The 22,727-nt window shown below is 43.9% G+C and overlaps 1 protein-coding gene across 4 annotated transcripts in view; it reads left to right on the top strand.

Moving 5' to 3' along the window:
- The window catches only part of Lnk (SH2B adapter-like protein Lnk), a 155,058-nt gene that overhangs the window by 54,596 nt on the left and 77,735 nt on the right, over positions 1 to 22,727 (top strand). For all 4 annotated transcript variants that reach the window (XR_011044310.1, XR_011044311.1, XM_068372692.1 and 1 more), the window contains exon 3: positions 8,289 to 8,392. Coding sequence is in view for 2 of the 4 variants with exons in the window: in XM_068372692.1 (XP_068228793.1) it covers positions 8,289 to 8,392 (104 nt within the window). In the remaining 2 variants the exon portion in view is untranslated. The remainder of the gene's footprint in view (positions 1 to 8,288; positions 8,393 to 22,727) is intronic.

The raw sequence follows: 22,727 nt of genomic DNA, 5'->3' as shown, positions 1-22,727 counted from the left end.
ATTCGTTTTCGAAAATGTGGTCTACCAGTTTCGGGCCCTGTGTTTTGGCCTAAGCACAGCTCCTCTCGTATTTACGAGGCTGATGAGGAATGTAGCCAAATTCCTCCACTTATCGGACATCCGAGCCTCCCTTTATTTGGACGACTGGCTTCTCAGAGCCTCTTCCAGTCGTCGCTGTCTGAAGGATCTAAAGTGGACTCTAGATCTGACCAAGGAATTGGGACTCCTTGTCAATTTGGAAAAGTTGCAACTGGTCCCATCCCAAACTATTGTGTACTTAGGGATGGAGATTCACAGTCTAGCTTTTCGGGCTTTTCCGTCGGCCCCCAGAATAAGTCAAGCCCTGTTAGTCATCCAGAACATGCTGAAGAAGGAACGCTGCTCAGTCAGGCTGTGGATGAGTCTGATAGGGACGCTATCATCCCTGGAACAATTTGTGTCTCTAGGAAGACTACACCTCCGTCCGCTTCAATACCATCTAGCTTTTCACTGGAAAAAGGACAAGACGCTAGAAGCGGTCTCGATCCCGGTTTCCGAAAAGTTGAAGTCTTGTCTGACTTGGTGGAAGGACAATATCAACTTAAGAGAGGGTCTTCCCCTGGCTGTTCAGACTCCCAACCACGTTCTCTTCTCGGACGCATCGGACGTGGGCTGGGGCGCGACACTAGACGGTCGGGAATGCTCAGGACTGTGGAACTCGAGTCAGAGAAGCATGCATATCAACTGCAAGGAGCTGTTGGCAGTACATCTGGCCTTGAAAAGCTTCAAGTCTCTCCTTCGAGGCAAAGTGGTGGAAGTAAACTCAGACAACACCACGGCCTTGGCGTACATCTCCAAACAAGGAGGGACCCACTCACTGACGTTGTACGAGATCGCAAGGGACCTGCTCATCTGGTCAAAAGGTCAAGACATCTCCCTAGTAACGAGGTTCATCCAAGGCAACTTGAATGTCATAGCAGATTGTCTCAGTCGGAAAGGGCAAGTAATTCCAACAGAATGGACCCTCCACAAGGATGTGTGCAAGAGACTTTGGGCCACTTGGGGCCAACCTACCATAGATCTCTTTGCAACCTCGCTGACCAAGAGGCTTCCTATCTATTGCTCCCCAGTCCCGGACCCAGCAGCAATACATATAGATGCCTTTCTCCTAGATTGGTCACATCTGGATCTCTACGCATTCCCACCGTTCAAGATTGTCAACAAGGTACTGCAGAAGTTCGCCTCTCACGAAGGGACAAGGTTGACGCTAGTTGCTCCCCTCTGGCCCGCGAGAGAATGGTTCACCGAGGTACTTCGATGGCTAGTAGACGTTCACAGAACTCTTCCTCTAAGGGTGGACCTTCTACGTCAGCCTCACGTAAAGAAGGTACACCAAAGCCTCCTCGCTCTTCGTCTGACTGCCTTCAGACTATCGAAAGACTCTCGAGAGCTAGAGGCTTTTCGAAGGAGGCAGCCAGTGCGATTGCTAGAGCAAGGAGAGCATCCACCATTAGAGTCTATCAATCGAAGTGGGAAGTCTTCCGAGACTGGTGCAAGTCAGTTTCTGTATCCTCGACCAGTACCTCTGTAGCTCAAATAGCTGATTTTCTCTTATACCTGAGAAAAGGTCGTTCCCTTTCAGCTCCCACTATCAAGGGCTACAGAAGCATGTTGGCATCGGTCTTCCGGCATAGAGGCTTAGATCTTTCCAACAATAAAGATTTTCAAGACCTCCTTAAGTCTTTTGAGACTACCAAGGAGCGTCGTTTGGCTACCCCTGGTTGGAATTTAGACGTGGTACTAAGATTCCTCATGTCAGACAGGTTTGAGCCACTACAATCAGCCTCCCTGAAAGATCTCACTCTAAAGACTTTTCCTGGTATGCTTAGCCTCAGCTAAAAGAGTCAGTGAGATTCATGCCTTCAGCAAGAACATCGGATTTTCGTCAGAAAAAGCCACCTGTTCGCTACAACTTGGTTTTCTAGCCAAAAATGAGCTGCCTTCTCGGCCTTGGCCTAAATCTTTCGATATTCCCAGCTTATCGGAGATTGTTGGCAATGAACTAGAAAGAGTCTTATGCCCTGTGAGAGCTCTTAAGTTCTATTTAAAGCGTACTAAACCTTTACGAGGTCAATCTGAAGCTTTATGGTGTTCAGTTAAGAAACCATCTTTGCCTATGTCAAAGAATGCTTTTTCCTACTTTATCAGACTGTTAATACGAGAAGCTCATTCACATCTGAGTGAGGAAGACCAAGCTTTGCTTAAGGTGAAGACGCACGAAGTTAGAGCTGTTGCAACTTCCGTGGCCTTTAAGCAAAACAGATCTCTGCGAAGTATAATGGACGCAACCTATTGGAGAAGCAAGTCAGTGTTCGCGTCTTTTTATCTAAAGGATGTCCAGACTCTTTACGAGGACTGCTACACACTGGGACCATTCGTAGCAGCGAGTGCAGTAGTGGGTGAGGGCTCAACCACTACAATTCCCTAATTCCATATCCTTTTAATCTTTCTCTTGAAATGTTTTTAATGTTGTTTTTATGGGTTGTCCGGAAGGCTAAGAAGCCTTTCGCATCCTGGTTGATTTGGCGGGTGGTCAAAGTCATTTCTTGAGAGCGCCTAGATTAGGGGTTTGATGAGGTCCTGTTGTATGGGTTGCAACCCTTGATACTCCAGCTCCTAGGGGTCGATCAGCATCCTAAGAGGATCGCGAGGCTCCGTAAGGAAGACGTACTTATAAGGCAGAGTAATCGTTCAAGTCGACTTCCGTACCAGGTACCTATTTATTTTGTTTTTGTTATTTTGATAACTTCTAAAATGAAATAAAAAACTCTTAGCTCATAAAATGTAAACATATATTACTGGTCTCTACCCACCATCCTGGGTGTGAATCAGCTATATATTCACCGGCTAAGTTAAATATTTAAAAATGATATTTTAATTATAAAATAAATTTTTGAATATACTTACCCGGTGAATATATAAATTAAATGACCCTCCTTTCCTCCCCAATAGAGACGCAGTGGGACGAGGAGAAAATTGAGTCTTTGTTTACATTGAGCTTGGTATCTGGTCGACAGATGGCGCTGTTGGGCACACCCGCAACTTGTATAGCGATCGCTGGCGAGTTTTTTCTGTACAGTTTGTCTGTCGAGCAACAGAGTTGCAGCTATATATTCACCGGGTAAGTATATTCAAAAATTTATTTTATAATTAAAATATCATTTTTGCAAGTCTTTCTTGTTTTATTTGTTTAACAGTAGTATCATACTTTACATATCACTGACATCTTTCATTGCTTCCTAATGATAATAATGGTGATTACTGGTATAGATATAATTAGAAATATTTAGGCGAAAAAACCTGAACATTCACTGACCTTTTACTAAAGAAGACCTGGGGACCACACAACAACATGTCACATGTGGCCACGGATTGCAGGTTGCCCATGCCTAAATTAGAAGATGAAAGTCTTCGCCCCTCTAAAACCAGTGTGTGTCTATTGGGACCCTGTCTCCAATGGTGTTAGACTTGCTGACAATAATTTGATGTGGACCTGTGGGTAGTTTAGATTCTGATCAGAAGTTTCAAATTATTATTTCTGATCTATGGGTTTATTTCAAGACATACTTTGGAGAATTTATTCAAGTTCTTGGCTCTTGTCAGTTGGTGAGGTCTGAGTTTGTCAATCCATTTTGAAGGGAAGATTTTTAGTGACATTGGACCTGAAAGATGCTTACCCTCAGGTTCCCATTCACTGGGTTCCTAGGACATTTCTTAATTTTTCTTGTCAATGCAGGGTTTATCAATTCTGGGCTTTGTGTTTTTTAAGAGGCCACAGCCTAATAAGTGTTTATGTGAATGCTAGTCTTAATGACAATTTGGGTCTACAATAGGTCATTAGTTTTTGAAATACCTTGATGGCTGGTTGATCCTGGTAACACCAGTATTGGAGCTTTGCATATACCAAGGGCATCTCATGAACCTATGTCATTATCTGAGCTTGATCGTCAACTGGGACATGTCAAGACTTTGTGCTAGCAAAGTGCTTGACTTATGTTGGTATGGAATTGCAGGGTCTCATTTCAAATTCATATGACTAAGGACAAACTGATCACTGCATTGGCTATGCAGTATTGCTAAAGATTTTCCAATTACCAGTACCTCTGGAGAAACTGGCAAAGGCTTGTGGGTCTTCCACATGAACAAGTTACAACAGATATATATGGAGTTTACTTCTTCTCCATCTGATAAGACCTGGATTCTTTTCATATTTTATTTTATCCAAAGAACCAGATTTATCTTCCAAAATATAGCAATCCCTGATATACCATATGGTGTTCTTGCAGAGGTGGATTCCCCATAAACAGTTCAAGACACTCTTCTCTGTCTGACCAAGTTCAACCATCCATTCATATACTTTATACATTTGTAGATTACATTCAGAGATTTTCTGTTGGTAGCAACGTTACTGGCTCTCAGGCAGATATTATAGTAGTTTCTTCTCCAAAGGTTAGGCATTTCATTGATATTTAAATAAGTTTAATTACAAACTCTCAAGATTTTGTTCCACTCTTCCAACAACTTGGTATTTAGACATTCTAATACAGTACATGTCTTGGACAATATAAAAGTTTATGGCATCATTATGGTCTGGCTAGCTAGATACGATTCTCTGTTCCAAGAACCTGTTATTGGCTTATACTGTATACAGCCATAGGGACAGGCAAGTCAGTAAAATCTTGAAAATTATCTTAATGGTTGGGACAACCCAAATCATTTGTTTAAGGGTCTTAGGATCAACATGGTTTCCTCTAAACCTGGTAATGTGAGTTCGGACTTCCTCTTCACCCTCATAATCTTTTAATTAGGACTCATATACTGGAACTGGGGGCTATTTTCTGCACTTTATAAATGATAGAAGAGTATTTCTTTATTAGGTCCACTTATGAGGAATCTTGACCCATATAAATTGTTGTCTGACTTACAAGGTACCTTTTTTTATATAAATAGCTACTCAGGCTTTTCGAATTGATGAGTTATAAAATCATAACCTTTAGAAATTACTAAGTGATTTGTTCCTACACATATACAAACTATCATCCTTTAAACTGGAGTATATTTTCACCGGGAGCGGAAATGGGCATTGAATCTTGAACAAGGTACATGTGGTAGTTAGCAGAAGGAAGATTGGGGGAGTCACCTGCCTGCCCAACTGTATTGCATCACTTTTTCTTTAGTCACAAAGAGTATGAACCTATGCATTGCTGCTTTTCCCTAATGTTGGATCTTTTCTCTGCTTGTGATGATTGTTTGTTTTGGTGTTTGTGAGCACTTGTGCTTAACCCCTGAAGCACATCAAAGGTAACCATGTGCTAAAGGGATATGTGTTCCCATGAGGATACAAATCTTTCACATTTCTTATGTACTTTGTGAGGTCTAGGAGTGTACACAATTTCTTTTGTGAAAAGATTGTGCTGCAGAAGAGATTGCTCTGCCAATTGGGGATATAATTAATTTCCTTTAGAGTGTTACTGTTTGCTTGAAAATTTTCCTTCTTCAGAAGGGAATTTATTATTGCAGCTCAAGCACTTGTCCTTTCCTTTGTGCCTGATATTGATTTTCTTTATCTGCCGGGCATGTCTGATGTGCCTCTGATTGTGAACCTTGTGGAGTGTTAGTGTCATAGTTCTCTCCCTCCCCTTTCTCTTTGTTGGGGACTTTACAAGAGGAAGTAATTGAAGAAGGGGATGGTTGCCTATGAAGACGTTATGCTTAGTTCTTTCGGACTTAGGAATCCCCCTGCTCCATCGGTAGGGAATCATGGTACTCTCCCACTAATTGGTAGCATAGGAATCACTGTTCTTTTGGTAGGGAGTGATCGTACTCTCCTGCTAATTGGTAATGTAGGAGTCACACTGCTCCTTCTTAAGGGAGTTATGGTACTCCTGCTAATTGATAGTGTAGGAATCACTCTGCTCCTTTGGCAGGGAGTCTGTGTACTCCCCTGCTAATTGGTAACGTAGGAATGACTCTACTCCCTCAGCAGGGAGTGGTGGTACTCTCCTGCTAACTACTCCCTCAGTAGGGAGTGGTGGTACTCTCCTGCTAACTACTCCCTCAGCAGGGAGTGGTGGTACTCTCCTGCTAACTACTCCCTCAGTAGGGAGTGGTGGTACTCTCCTGCTAACTGGTAATGTAGGAATCACTCTGCTCTTTCGCCAGGGAGTGATGGTACTTTCCTGCTAACTGGTAATGGGGGAAAAACTCTGCTCCTACAGCAGGGAGTCATGGCGCACTCCTTCTAACTGGTAATATAGGAATCACTGTGCTCCTTTGGTAGGGAGTCATGGTACTCTCCTGCTAACTGGCAATATAGGAATCACTCTGCTCCTTTGGAAGGAAGTGATGGTACTCTCCTGCTATTTGGTAATGTATGAATCACTCTGCTTCTGCTGTAGGGAGTCATGGTACTCTCCTGCTAATTGGTAACGTAGGAATCCCTCTGCTCTCTCGGCAGGGAATGATGGTACTCACCTGCTAACTGGTAATGTAGGAATCACTCTGCTTCTGCTGCAGGGAGTGATGGTACTCTCCTGCTAACTGGTAATGTAGGAATCACTCTGCTCTTTTGGTAGGGAGTGATGGTACTCTCCTGCTAACTGGTAATATAGGAATCACTCTGCTCTTTTGGTAGGGAGTGATGGTACTCTCCTAATAACTGGTAATGTAAGAATCACTCTGCTCCTTTGATAGAGAGTGATGGTATTCTCCTGCTAACCAGTAATGTAGGAATCATTATGCTTCATCGGTGGTGAGTGATGGTACTCTCCTGCTAACTGGTATTGTAGGAATCACTCTGCTCTTTTGGTAGGGAGTTATAGTATTCTCTTGCTAATTGGTAATGTAGGAATCACTCTGCTGCTTTGGTAGGGTGTGATGATAGTCTCCTGCTAACTGGTGAAGTAGGAATCACTCTTCTTTAGTAGGGAGTTATGGTACTCTCCTGCTAAATGGTAACTAGAGGAATCACTTTGCTCCTTTAGTAGGAGTGATGGTACTCTCCTACAAATTGGTAACCTAGGAATCACTCTGCTTGTTCGGTATGAAATAATGGTACTCTTCCGCTAACTAGTAACTTTTCTTTCTTTTTTCAAGCAGATCTAAGAACCAAGACTACAGGAAGGTTGAGCATTGTACTCACCTTTCTCATTTCTTTTGTGACTAGGGAAGATTGTTCCCTGCCTTTAACATGGTTTTCCATTTGGAGCTGACTGGTATCTTTCGGGGTCTTTTATCATTCGTGATCCTATCAGTATTGGTTGTAGTCTTCACTAAGCCTAATGGTGCTCAACTGAATGTAATTGGTACTTCTCAGTTCGCTTAGGATTTTTTGCTCCAAGGTCAGTATAAGTGTTTCGTGACCTAGTCCTGACTTTCTGTTTAGTCAGTACTGGCCAAGGCCTTAACAGCATCTATATCCCAGTGGAGTCACCCTCCTTGTTCCTGTATGAGACCAGGAAGGATAACATGTTCGGGGAAGAAAAAACCTCCCCGTCTGGTTCTAGGAGACTACCTTCAACTTGAAGATGAGTTTCCTATTTACTGGATAATGGTTTGTATACATGTTGGAAGAAATCATAGATTTTAAATGTAATTTGTGTTTTTTCTAACTACTGTATACAAATCTTAACAACCCTGTTCAGTCCTTAAGCCAAAAGTCAAAAGTGAAGTGATACAGTTAGGCAGCTAGGTGTATTCAATAGCCTTCTCAGCTGATGCTGAAGATATACTCCTATTTAAAGGACTCAGGTTTGTATAGGTGGGAAAACTATAAATTATTTGGGGATTTGGGGAATTTGGTACACGGCACTCTACATTATTACAGTCCCTCACTATGGAAGTCAGATACTATTTGTAATGTTATATAGTATTGTCATTGGTAGTTACTTTAGACCCCAGATGTGCAGTCAACAAGGTTCGAGCGGTTCTTTTGATTTTAAGCATGGCTGGAAAATGACCTTGCTCAGATTTAAAGCTGTCATGAGTTTGTTTGAAAAAAAATAATTTGTTTTCGTTTACTTGCTCTAGCTCATTAATTTCATGCTATTATCATAATTAGTTTTGAATTGGATTACTTCTGAAATGCTTTGAATGATACTACATTTTAATGTGTAAGCTAGGCATTATATTAAATTTTTATTGTGGGAATCAAATGCTACTATATATACGAAAAGAATTACCATACTAAAATAACAAAGTTAAGAACTTTGATTATTGGACTCTTTTACCACAATGAATTTGCTTTACAGGCTGACAGTGGGAATGAATGGGTAGTCGAAGCTCAAGATCAAGAGGATATGAAAGCATGGCTTACTATCATTATTTCTTACTGTTGTGCAAATAACAAAGAACAGTAAGTACAATACTATGGAGGTTAATTGATTCCATAGTGATCGTGTGTACAGATGTTAGATTTTGAAATTGTTAATTTATAGGGCAATTGTACTGCTGATTTTTTCAAGGATTGATTTTACTTATTACATTAGGTACTGTAAGAGTTAGTTATCCATATATGATCTTTTAAATCTTAATAATGTAAAGGCAATATTTAATTGTCCCTCAGGTTTAGCCACATTTGAGCCTTTTACTTTACCTCCATTCCAATTTCCTTTCTTTCATATTGCTTTCCATTCTGTCTAATTTTATTAGTGCAACTGTGAGGTTTTCCAGTTTCTTTTGATCTTTGTACTTCCTCTTTTATTTTTCAAGTCCTTCTCTTACTGTCCCGAGTACTTTTAACTCCCTATTTGTTCCGTAACTGGAATACAAACCTATGCTATTTATTTAGGGGTATTACTTTCTACGAAGCTGAAATGATGAGCCATTAAAATTTAGCAAGGATTATCTACCCATACCGCTAGTTAGCGGGAGTTAGAGGTGGGTAGCTTGCTACCGCTCCCAATCACAAACTGGTGATTTAGCTCACCTTACTTTTGGCTATGATGGAGACTGGTTGTAACCGCTCTTCCTCCTCGCCTATTTTGGACTGCCATTAATTTTTGTCTTTTAACTTACTTTTTTCATATTTATATATATATGAAAACATTCTTAATGTTTATGTATGTATATATAAAGAAATGTTGTAAGTTTCCTGATGGATTATCATTATAATTATTTACATATACAGTATATATGATTATCATTGTTATATGTACCTTTATTGCTAATACACATTTAGCATATATGTTGTGTTAGGAATACATGTATGCAAGTATTCTTGTTTATTGGAGCATAGGGAATACTATGTAGCATTTATATAATCTCATGTGGCATGCATTTCATATTTTAATTATCTGGTATTATTGCAAGCAGTCTTTCCCGTAGCCCGCCACTGTTTACAGCTCCTCCAGTGTATTATGTTTATTTTGATTATTTTCACTTATTATATGGCTTAAGAACTTACGCAAGTGTTTCTGTGAAAACCTTATTTATTTTATATATAATAATAACTAAGATGGCGCAGTGATTGATTTGCCATAAGTGAATTTCGATCATTTAGTGAACTTCTTCAACCGGCCTGGACAATGCAAGAAGTGTTTGTGTTCATCGTAACCAAGTTCGTTAGCAGTTGTGAACCATAACTTCGTTTGGATGTATACACTGGCAGTGACTTTATTTTGTGATTACAGTGACTCTATATAGGGCTGTGTTTATTCTAGCAATCTGAGTTTAGGGCTAATGTGCGTCGGCCATCTGCAGAGGCCGGAACAAGAGTGTCACATTCATACTCAGCTGCGTTCGAGGGGAGACTAACGGCTCTCGCTGTGCATGCAACAGCCACGGCAGTCACAGTGTTACCAGATACAGCATAGCTCTGTTGCCTCGAGCTATTGTACTCGGTGATTGGCTACCGTTTGTGACGTCATTGTGACGTTACCACTGACGGCATTGAGTGATATTTTCTCTTGGATTTCGTGAGATTTTTCTATTTATGCCGCCGAAACACGATAAAGGAAGGAGACCAAAGACTTCTGAGGTTTCTCCCCCATCATCCCCAACCCCAACTGACATGACGTCATCTCCAACGCATTCAAGATCTATTTCTCCTTCATCAACCCCTTCAACCATGGATTTTATCAGCAAAATGTTTGAATACATGGATAAAAAAGATGAAGAAAGAAGAAAACAGGATGAAGAAAGAAGAAAAGAAGACAATGTCAGACATCAGGAAGAATTCAAAGCATTAATTGAAGCTATGACTGGTCCCAGGCATACCCTACCCCAAGCAAGTGGTATAGGGCCCCCTACCCCAGCACCATCGTCTGCAAGTGTTCTCCAAGTGCCTAATTCAGCTGTGCAGACACCTCAGGTGACGGTAAATTTGCCTCCACCATTAACCCATGATGTTACTTATAGGCAATACACAGAATGGAAGCAGAGATGGAAGGATTATGCTGTTATGGTAGATTTGGATAATTTACCTCAACCTAAGCAGTTGATACAGCTAAGGGCATGTCTCAGTGTTGAGATGAGACGCTTATTAGAACACAATTTGGGTATTCCACCAGACTCAACTATGCTTTTGGATGATGTTTTATTTCATATCGAAACTTATATAAAGGGTCAGCAGAATGAAGCACTTCGTCGGTTAGCTTTTACTCAATGTAAGCAAGCAGAAGGCGAGTCATTAACAGATTTTTTCGTTCGTTTACAACAGCTCTCAGAGGAGGTTGATTTATGTAAAGGCGTTAACTGTGTGAAGGCCCAAATGAAACATGCTATTTTGGTTGGCATAAGGAATGAAGAACTCACCAAGAAGCTCATTAGCATGCCTACAACAACAACACTTGAGGAAGTGAAGCTGACTTGCAGGGCTTTTGAGGCTGCAAAGAAGACAACGACAGAGCTTAAAGCTCCACAGACTTCAGTGCGTGCCGTGTCAAACTACAAGAAGTTAAAGAAGGCATTTGCTAAACCGGAGCAACCTAAGAAAATTCATCAGCAAGAGAAAACTCCTTCTTCAAGTAGCAGATGCAAGAATTGTGGTCAACAGCATAATAGTGACACATGTAAAGCAGTATCCCACAAGTGCAGGAACTGTGCTAAAACTGGCCATTTCCCGTTTACTGCCGCATGTCCCGCATTGGCTAAGGAGTGCCGAATTTGCCATAAATTTGGCCACTATGATGTTTGTTGTGCACAGAAAAAGTCAAAGGGGCCAAGGGAGTCGAAAGATTTAAAGGACACCAAATTGAACACTGTCAAGATATCTTCTCCAGCCATACGTTCAGTTAATTTACGTCCCCTAAGTTGTCCCTCACCACCTATTAATTTACATGTCACATATGGCAGTAAATCAGGGAAGATCAATGTTATCCCTGATACTGGTGCAGATACCACTGTTTTTGGAGTGCAACACTTACAAGCATTGGGCATTGATGTCAAGGAATTGTCTCCGCCCCCTGAGTTGCAGTTTTCCAATGCCGATGGATCACCCATGGAAGGTAACGTCTTGGGATCAATGGAGGCCGTCATGACTTATGGTGATATCTCATACAAGGGGTATATTGATGTTCTTAGTTCTCTCCCAACACCATTACTGTGTTATGATGCCCTCCGCCACCTAAGGATCATTCCCTGGGACTTCTCACGTCAAATGCAAGAGAGGAAAATTAGCAGGACTTCAGCAGGAACCAGTCAGGTCCCAGTCAGCCAAGTTAATACATGTGAAAAAATGTCCGTTCCTCCGCCTCCAGCCACATCCTCACCTGAGGAAGTCAGGCAATACTTTCTAAAGGAATATAGCGATGTGCTAATGACGAAGGAGCAGTTTCATCAAGGAGCACAACTCAAGCCAATGACTGGACCACCTATGCGTATTCACCTGAAAGAGGATGTGAAACCCTTTGCTATCTACACTCCGCGTCTTATACCACTAGCCTTTCAAGAGGACGTCAAGACCGAGTTGGAGACAATGGTAGCACAAGGCATCATTGAACCTGTTGGGGATCAACTATCCCCATGGTGTCACCCCTTAGTGGTCGTGGCCAAACCTACAGGTGGTGTTCGTGTCACCACAGATTTAAGCAAGTTAAATTCACAGGTTTTAAGGCCTGCACATCCTTCACCATCACCATTTAGTGCAATCAGGAGTATTGATCCTAATTCAAGGTATTTCTCCACCATGGATGCATTGTGTGGGTACTGGCAGATCCCACTAGCAGAGGAAGACCAAGCCCTTACAACATTCATCACGCCCTACGGTCAGTATCGCTATCGTCGTTCACCCATGGGATTCAGCGCTTCAGGAGATGCCTACTGCAGGAGAGGTGATATTGCTCTTCAGGGCATCCAACATTGTGTCAAGGTTGTGGATGATATCCTTGTGTATGATAAGGATTATTATTCTCACTTATGCAGGCTCAACAAAGTTTTGTCTCGCTGTAGGACTCACGGTATTACTTTAAATGCAGAAAAGTTTGTTATTGCTAGCCCTACTGTATCTTTTTGTGGGTATACGTTATCTGAAAATGGAATTGCAGCAGACAAGGAGAAAGTTCGAGCTATATCAGAGTTCCCAAAGCCAGCAAATCTGACAGATTTAAGGTCATTCATGGGCCTTACTAACCAATTAACAGAATTTTCACCTGATCTTGCAGCTGCAGCAGATCCGCTTTGGCCGCTAATGAGCCCTAAGAGATCCTTCACGTGGACAGCAGATCATGATGCCGCATTTGCCAGTGTTAAAAAGGCTCTCTCTCAGCCGCCTGTGCTGGCTCATTTCGACCCTACCTGCCCCACCGTACTACAAACGGATGCTTCTCGTTTATATGGTTTAGGATACGCACTTCTACAAGACCATGGAGAAGGCCGTTTCCGCATGGTCCAGTGTGGTTCAAGATTTTTGGCTGATGCAGAAACTAGGTGGGCCACCATTGAGCTAGAATGTTTAGCTTCAGTTTGGGCTATGAATAAATGTCGCCATTACTTACTTGGATTGCCCCATTTCACATTGGTGACTGACCATAGACCCCTGATACCCATCTTGAATACATATACATTGGATGCAATAGAAAACACACGTATTCAGCGTCTGAAAGAGAAAATTTCACCCTATATCTTCACTGCAGTATGGCGGAAAGGCAAGGAACATTGCATCCCTGATGCCCTTTCACGTTCCCCTGTGAGCCACCCAACGTCCGAAGATGATATGTTAAATAGTGAAACCCATCTTTCCCTCAGGAGTGTAGTAGCCAAGACTGTGGATATAATTTCAGATGTGAAGACATCAGATACACAAGATCTTATTTTGGAAGAGATTCGCACCGCAGCACGTGAGGACCCCTCGTACACAAGACTCCTCCAGAACGTTGCCAACGGCTTCCCCAGTCACCGCTACAATCTCCACAATGACCTACTACCCTACTGGAAAATAAGGGAGGAGTTATACACCGATGATGACCTTGTCCTGTATGGTAGCCGAATAGTAACTCCCTTAGCTATGCGACGCAGCATTTTAAGACGCCTTCATGACAGCCATTGTGGAGCGGAGGCGACTAAGCGTCGGGCTAAGCAGACTGTATATTGGCCTGGTATTAATTCAGACATAGCAAATACTGTCCATGCCTGTGAGCCATGTCAGATAATGCAGCCAAGCCAACAGCAGGAACCACTGTTATGCAACGAAAACCCCTCTCGTCCCTTCGAATCAGTATCGGCTGATTTCTTCAGTGTTGCTGGGAAATCTTTCCTGGTGTATGTTGACAGACTATCTGGATGGCCTGTAGTTGTAAAATTTGGTACCAATACTACAGCGGAAGTAACAACACGACACTTCAGTCACATCTTCCGAGACTTAGGTGTTCCAGTAAGGCTGAGGACAGATGGTGGACCTCAGTTCACCAGCTCAGAATTCAAGAATTTTCTAACCCGATGGGGTGTTCAACATGTGATATCCACACCTTACTATCCCCAAAGTAATGGCCATGCCGAAGCAGCCGTGAAGAAGGTCAAACATTTTATCCTAAAAGTAGCACCTTCTGGGAACATCGACACCGAAGATTTCGACAAAGGATTATTGGAAATACGGAATACTCCTAACTATGCTGGCCTTTCTCCAGCGCAGATATTATATGGCCAAGCCCTTCAATCATGCATCCCAGCCCATGCATCATCGTTCAAGCAGGAGTGGCAAGAAAAAGCAAATGAATATGACCTTCGTGTAGCATCACGTACAGAGGCAGCCAAAATAAGGTACGACAGCCGTGCACACCCTTTGGAACCACTCAAACTCAATGATAATGTCCGTATCCAAGACCCTATCTCCAAGCGATGGGATAAGACTGGCATTATTATGGGCATCGGTAGGTCACGAGACTACCATGTGAAGTTACCCTCAGGAAGAATATTATGGCGTAACCGCCGTTTCTTACGCCCTGTACCTCATTCTCCTTCACATTTGCCTGACGAGACACAGCAATCTCCAAAGAAGAAGGATGTTGTCCCTGCTACTAGTCAACAACAGCAAAGTGGCACTCAAGCTGAGTATCGGCGTTCACCGAGACGCCATACCCGTTCATATAGCTCATTGAACGCAAAGGGGAGGGGGAGGTGATGGATTATCATTATAATTATTTACATATACAGTATATATGATTATCATTGTTATATGTACCTTTATTGCTAATACACATTTAGCATATATGTTGTGTTAGGAATACATGTATGCAAGTATTCTTGTTTATTGGAGCATAGGGAATACTATGTAGCATTTATATAATCTCATGTGGCATACATTTCATATTTTAATTATCTGGTATTATTGCAAGCAGTCTTTCCCGTAGCCCGCCACTGTTTACAGCTCCTCCAGTGTATTATGTTTATTTTGATTATTTTCACTTATTATATGGCTTAAGAACTTACGCAAGTGTTTCTGTGAAAACCTTATTTATTTTATATATAATAATAACTAAGATTTCCTTTTTAGTGTTTGTGTTGTGTGAGCGATAACGTATACGACAGGTTCTCAAGACACTTGCGCAAGGCCGTGGAACCTTCCCTTCCGACCTCTCCCCCCTTGTCCATCGGTCTTCCTGTCAGCGGATAACCTACTGTTGATTCAGCCGCCGCCGTAAGGGGAATCGTCATGGTTTTGACTCACCTTGTTTAACTGTTGTCTTCGCTTTTTCCTCTTCCACAGGGAACATTGAATTACTGAGGGAAGGAGTGTTGCCTTTCAGAGATTGACTTTGGTCTTTCTCTTCTCAAGGCCGTTCACCTTTCATGGGCTTCCGACAGTGCACTAACGGGGAGAGTAGGTTCTCAAGACACTTGCGCAAGGCCGGGGAACCTTCCCTTCCGACCTCTCCCCCCCTTGTCCATCGGTCTTCCCGTCGGTGGATAACCTACCGTTGACTCGGCCGCGGCCGCAGGGGAATCGTCATCGTTTGGACCCACCTTGTTCAACTGTTGTCTTTGCCTTTCCCTCTTCCACAGGGATCATTGGATTACTGAGGGGAGGGATTGTTGCATTTCAGAGATTGACTTCGGTCTTTCTCTTCTCAAGGCCGTTCACCTTTCATGGGCCTCCGACAGTGTACTAAAGGAGGGAGCCCTTTCCCATTCGCGGGTTAGGTTGCGCTTGCGATTGTTTTCTTAGTTATTTAAGTTAAATTATTATTGTTTGTAATTTAACTTTTCAGCTTCTTCTCCGTGGGGAACACTTCTCTTCGGAGCATCAGTGGTTCTTCCTATTAGTGAATATTTTTAGCTTATTTGAATAATTGTAATTCTTGATTTATTACAGTTACTCTCCTCTCCCCTTCTCCCATCGATGACGACTGGGGAAGGGAGGGTGCAGTTCTTATTGTTATTCCCTCGGTGGTCTCCTTTTCCTTCGTGGACTAGGGTTTTAGTTACATAATTTATTTTATTTTTTCTCTGTTAGCGATGCAGTTCTTCGTTCGACTAGAGAGCCGACAAAGCAGAACTATTCTGTTCATGCCTGGGGAATCTGCTGTCACTGCCGACCCTCAGAGGACGTCATCATGGGCGTCATCCCTTCTCTTAGAAGTACTCCCGTGGCCGCACCTGATCAGCACTTCATTACGAGGAACTAGCTCCGGCTTCGCTTCTCAGGCAGCGCTCTTGTCAGATTATCTTAGAGCGCTACTAGGAGATTCACCCCCAGGGATTGGACTACTTTCCCTTCCGAGGGAGAGTTTTCCTCCCCAGGTGTGGGGATATTTCTCCCTACCGAGGGAGAACTTCCTGCATCTTTTTCATCGCTTCATCGACTCCGACTGCTGTTGCTGTCTTCGCCTAGACTACACTCTCCCCTTGCTGAGTCTCTTCGTTTGGGGGCGGAGCATAGTCTTAAGTGTCTCCTGTGAAGTGATCACCTCTCTCGTTGAGAGGGGTCACTCAAAGAGACTCCTCTTCGGAGGATTGCTGCTGCTGAAAGTCAGCTTGCTGATCCATCAGCCCTCAGGAGAGTCGTCTGTTCCTGGACCTTCTCCTGACAACACTGCAGCTAGCCCTCGGACTTTGGTCCTGGACTCTTATGTGGGTCGTTCGCGATTTCCATCGGTGGATGTTCGCCCTTCCAAAGGGCATATTTCAGTTCCTGATCGTCCTACCAGCTGACCTGCTGACCTACCATTGTAACCTCGCCACAGAGAGCAACGTTTGCCAGCTCGCCAGCACTCACCAGCCAACCTACAATCGCAACAGAGCTCACCGAAACCCCAGCGCACGCCCGCGCAACTTCATTCTCCTGCTTGCCAAACGCTCTCCCGCACGCCAACGATCTCCTATGTTCCAATGATATCCTGCGCACCAGCGCTCTTCTGCGCGTTAATGCTGTCATACCCGCCAATGATCTCCTGTGCGCCATCGTTGTCCTAAGCACCAGGGCTCTCCTGCGTGCCAACAATCTCCGGTGCGCCAGCGTGCTAGTTCTCTCCTGCATGCCAGCTCTCACCTGCTCACCAGCACTTCTGCGCGCACGCAGCACTCTGACCCGTGTTCCGGCGCCAGGGCTCTCCTGTGCGCGGGCCATCACTGTCCTACGAGCGAGTTCTCGCCTGCGATCGTGCGCCCACACGCCCGCAACCACGCCCTGTGCGCTCCTGCGCATTCTAGGGAGACTGTACAACACTGTACAGTGCCTTACTGCACACCAGCGCTCTCCTGCACAGTTGCGCTCTCAGACCCAGCGCTCGCCAATGCGCCAGCTCTTGCCAAAGAGCCAGTGCTTACCTGTGCACCAGCGCTTGCCTGCTCGCCATCCCTCTTTTGCGCATTCACCGAAAACTGTGCTTCAGCAGAAACAGAGCACCAGCATCATCCTTTACACCAACGCTCTAGTACTCTCCTGCGCACTCGCGCAAGAGGCAAAAAAAAATGAAAACTTTTTGACCTGTCACCATTGCCCCATTCCCCTCCCCGCAAGCGCATTACAGCATGCCTGCCGGGAAAAGAGGGAAGAGGCTTCACAGAAGGGTTCAAGATCCCGAAGATTCCATCTTCCATTGGGAATCGACTGCATTTATCATCGGTCGAGACTCCTCACAGGGAACTTTTGGTCTCTCTCTTCATGAGATTTTCCAGATAGTACCACCGTCAGCAAACATGATCTGAACGTTGTAAACAGCCTATCATTAGCTCGCAGATCTCTAATTACCAGAACGCCGATCACTAGCTCATCGACCGCCGTTCACTAGTCCGCCAATCACCAATTTCTAGCTCATCTTCCACCAGTGAGAAATCATCAACCGACTGATCGCTAGATCACCGTTTACTTATCGCTAGCTCGTCGATCGCCAGATCGCCAATTGCTAGCTCATCTCTCTCTGATCATTGACATCCAGTCTCGCCAGTTGCTCTAATGATCTCTGATTACTAGCGTGCCGATCGTCAATTGCTAGTCAATAACCAGTCATCAGCCTGCTGATCACAAGATCGCCAATGGTCAGCTTGTCTTTCTTCGATTATCGACCTCAGCTCGCTGATCTCTGACCAGCCAATCGTCAGCTTGCTGATCTCTAGCTCACCGATCGCTGGTCCGTGATCGATCGCTGATCATCAATGGCTCACCGATCACCAACTGACGATCATTAAACCATTCTGCTGTCTCTTGGGGCTCTCCAAGCCGATCACCAACTTGTTGATTGATCGCCAACCTTCCTTGGCCGACTGACCAAACAGCCTTCATCTGCCTGTCAGTTACCATCTTCGGCTCACAGATCGCCAACTCACCGATCATCAGCAGTTTGCCGTTCACCAGCAGTTCGAGACTCAGACTTATTAGTCAACCTCTGCCCGTGGTTCAATAGATCAGAAGGCATACAACACATTTCTCGCTACTCGCCGTTCGCCATCACATCAGTCCACTAAAGCGATCGGCAAACGATCGACAGCCCCATTCAGCGGCTTGTCGAAGGTGACTACTCGCGAGCACTCCAACTGCACAATAACCACGATACTCAGCTGTTAACCATTGATTAACATTCGCCAGACCGATGCTGTTCTAAGGAATAGCATTAATCCCATCAGGGAGCATTGTAGGGTTAAGTGTTGCCTTACTTCTATCAGTTGAAGGAGTTCTCTCCCAGGGAAGAATCCTTACACAGGGTATCGCGTCTCATCCTTTCCACCACGAGTCAAGACCCCAGCGTCAACAATCTCCTATGCGAAAGTATCTGCAAGGAGCTGTTCCTTTGGGTCAATGTCCACACATACTTCCAGGCCCAAACCATCCATCTTCTAGGAAGGATTGAAGATTCAGTCTAGACAAACAAGAAACACCAGTTCAGGGCACTGTGCTTCGGTCTTTCCACAGCGCCCATCCTGGACTCACAGGATCGGCTTCCGTCTCCTCCATTTTTGGATGACTGACTGACCTTAGACTTGGTGGAAACTTTGCATTAGCACCGGAACTTTTGAAGTCTTTTTACCATGATCGGGTGATCATGATAAACCTTTGGAAGTCTTCCCTATTTCCCTCTCAGAAGACTGATATACAGTATCTGGAAATGATTCTAGATACCAATCTCCACAAAACCTTCTCATCAAAGACAGGCGTAGAAAAGTCACGAGAGACTTTCTCAAAATGAGAAGAACTCCCAGCTCAGAGTGACTATTTTGTTCCTCAGACACCTATCATCTCTGGCCTGTCCAGCCTCCAACTGCCGCCTTAATATTTGTTCTCTCTAGGGACGGCTTGAGTCCGATTGGAATCAGGCTTTCGATTCGCTGGACATTCTGATCCCCTTGGGACCAGAGGTTTGGACGAACCTCAAGGGATGGGTGTCAGTCGAGAATCTACGGAGTGGTATAACCTTCTCATCCTTCCCTCCCCTCGGACTTGATGTTGTGCTTAGACACATCAAAAGAAGGGAGGAGGGACCGTAGTGCTGCACCACACGACCTCAGGCCTCTGGACAGAGTCCTAAAGTACCTTCACTTAAATCTCTTAAGAGATGAATGCCAACTTTCCAGGTCTTCAACAGCCTCATCAGTTCCTAATGGGTCACTCAGTGGTGTGATGAGCGACAACACCACATAGGGGCTCACATCAACAAGCAAGAAGGAACTTGCTCGTAGCCTCTTCCCATCTAACAGTATAAATACTAAGATGGGCTACAGTCCATTCGGTACCACTATCAGCCCGCTTCATTTCAGACTAGAGGAATGTGCTTGCCGACAATCTGTGCACAGCATCTCAGATAAGGTGTACTGAATGGTCTTTGGATCACCTTGTAGCCGACAAAGTCCCCTTTACGGGGTTCTCCAACTGTGGATCTTCGCAACGCCCCTGAACATCAGGCTTCCGCTGCTTCCCAATCCTAGACCCCCAAGGCTCTCTGGCAAGAAGCATGCCAACAATGGTGGGTACAACAACGACGTTTACGTTTCGTCCCTGTTTTGTCTGTAGAAGGGTACTCAACAAGGCTAGAACATCGATCAGCCTCTCAAGGGCTCTCATAGCTCTGCTATGGCCTTATGCAGAATGGTTTCCAAACCTTCCGCAGCTCCTGATAGAGCCTCCAAGAGAACCCTCTCCACATCACAGACAATCATACTTCTACATTTACCACAAGCTATAGCTTTGTTATGATTGTACGCCTGGAGACTACCCGGTATCTCCTCTCTCACAGAGGCTTTTCGCAATAAGTTGCGAAGAGGTTGTCTAGATATCTGAGGAATTCCTCAGCATCAGTCTACCAGGCAAAGTATAACGTCTTCTGTGGTTGGTGTCATGGGAAAGGGTATCTCTCCACTCGATACCTCTATTCCAGCAATAGCGGAATCCTCAAGTACATGCAGGAGGAAAAGACCCCCTTTTCAGTTTCACTCAACCTTGAGCCTCGCCTTCAAACTGAAAGGAAGGGACATCCCCTCATCGCTAGATCTTTCTTAACCCATGCGGACTTACAACTTTCCTTTTCCCAGTCGGAATTGAAACCCCTCTCGGAACATGGTTCGAATTCTCCGGTCTCTAAGGAGACCTCCTTACGTTCCACTTCACCAAGCAAAGACCTCCTTACGTTCCACTTCACCAAGCAACAAATTTTCACCTGATTTAGAAGGCATTGTTCCTACACACTTTGATAGCGGCCAATGAGTCAAGGAACTTCATGGTCTCTCTTTCGACATTGCCCATTAATGAGAAGGGTGAAAGGCAACGTTCAGTTTCGTCCCCGAATATGTTGCCAGACACAATCTCCAGATGTGACGGATATTAGACAAGTCTCCACTCGGTAACTGACGATTCAGATCATCTGTTACTGTACCCGGGGTAAGGTTTGAGGCTCTACCTCAAGAGAACGGCAACAGCCCACCCGGGTCCCTTCTCTTGTCATCAGCACTGGGAGAGACAAGAGGAGGATCACCAAAACATCACCTCTGCTGGATTCAGTCATCAATTACGCTCTGAATCCAGATCCTCATCCAACACGTCGACTCACGATGTCAGGGGCATAGCTTCTAAGCAGATTACTCTGTGACGCAGGTTTTACAATCAAGGGTGTGAATGCTCCAGGTGACTTTCACAACCTTTCTCCTGCAAGACGTGACCCACAGGAACTCAATACGATCTCTATCGGTCCTGTGGTGGCTGTAAAACAGCTGGTTGTAAACCACAAGCTCCTTATTGGACAAGTAGCAGAAGGTTGAGGGCACTGTTACCCGGTTTTAGTCTGCGTGAATGAAAAGATTTGACTGGCTCTTATTCTTTTCTTCATCCTCCTCTCTCTTGGGGAAAGCAGCATTCTGGGTTCTCTGCAATAGCTGACCTCAAACCACTGCAGGTAAACCATGCTCCCTTGTGTACCTAGTATTAAGCAAATACTGCTATGTCCCCATACCCTATCGAGGTGGTATTGGGAAAGTCTTGGTTACAACAGTTTTTCCTACAAAAAGACTCTGAATAACTTTACCTAGACAGTCACACTTCTAAATATCTCAACATACAGCTTGCGTAGGCCTCAAACCTTGCATAGCAAGGTTTTAGCAAGGTGCAGGGACTCCTTAATTTTGAGTACTAACGTACTCAGATAAGGAGTCCACGGGTAAAGCCAAAAGCCAGATTGGCAGGGACGTCCACCCTTCCTAATGGGTGAGTCACCCCTAAATAAATAGCGTAGGTTTGTATTCCAGTTACGGAACAAATGACAAATTTGTAGATATGTATTTTTCCTAACGATACAAACCTTAGCTATTTATATAAACTTGCCTGCCAGCCTTATCCCCCTTGAAATCCTACCTCCAAGCATAGTGAGCTAAATCCCCGTTGTGGGATTGGTAGCTAGCTACCCCCCCCCCCCACTAACTAGTAGTATGGGTAGTTAACCCATGCTAAATTTTAATGGCTTGTCATTTCAGCTTTGCAGATAGTAATACCCCTAAATAGATAGCTAAGGTTTGTATCGTTAATAAAAATACAAATTATCTAAAAAATTTTTATCTTTGACATCTTGATATGTGTACTGTGGTTCCCATATCAAGTAGTCAAACCAAACTTTCATCATTCAAATAAAATTTAAAATAGTATTGCCATTATAGTTGTTGCTGAAGATTATCAGATTCAACATTTTTTAATTTGATTATTTGCTGACAATATTTGTTTCTTCACTAATTCAAACCATCATCTTGTAACAGGATTATGACTTCAACAAGGCTGGAATGGCTGTTGAAATTTAACAAGGTAGTTGTATCTACTGGTGTGTGGTGGGGAAGCTCCACCCTCCCATCAGTCACCAAGACTATCTCTTTTGATGTCGGTTGCAAGCAGTATACACATAGAATTTGCTGCCTTTCAAATTTTACCTGTTTTAATTTACCTGGTAAAACCGGCAAGAAATATGACAGATATTTGCAGACCTGCCATTAATCCTGATTATTGTACTGTTTGCAGTATTCTTTCATTATGTGTGGCTATATGATGGCAACGCCAAGCTGAAACTAAGGAAGTTGGCCTTCCTTTGATATTGCTGTTGCTCCATCGACTTGAGTAGGTTCTAGTTATAGGTTAGTCAAGCCACTAGCCACGTGTTGAGATACCACTGCTAGAGAGTTATTGGGTCTCTTGACTGGCCATTTTCCCTTTGTCCACACATACACTGAATAGTCTGGCTTATTCTTTACACATTCTCATCTTTCCTCATAGACTAAACAAGACTAAGATGACTGAAAAATTTTTCTTCACTCAAGGGGATAACAACTGAACTGTAGTTGTTCAGTGGCTA

This window comes from Palaemon carinicauda, chromosome 4 (assembly GCF_036898095.1).
Source record: "Palaemon carinicauda isolate YSFRI2023 chromosome 4, ASM3689809v2, whole genome shotgun sequence".
In the NCBI taxonomy this organism is placed as follows: domain Eukaryota; kingdom Metazoa; phylum Arthropoda; class Malacostraca; order Decapoda; family Palaemonidae; genus Palaemon; species Palaemon carinicauda.
The sequence above is the reverse complement of the archived record's forward strand: the minus strand, read 5'-3'. Positions and strand labels throughout refer to the sequence as shown.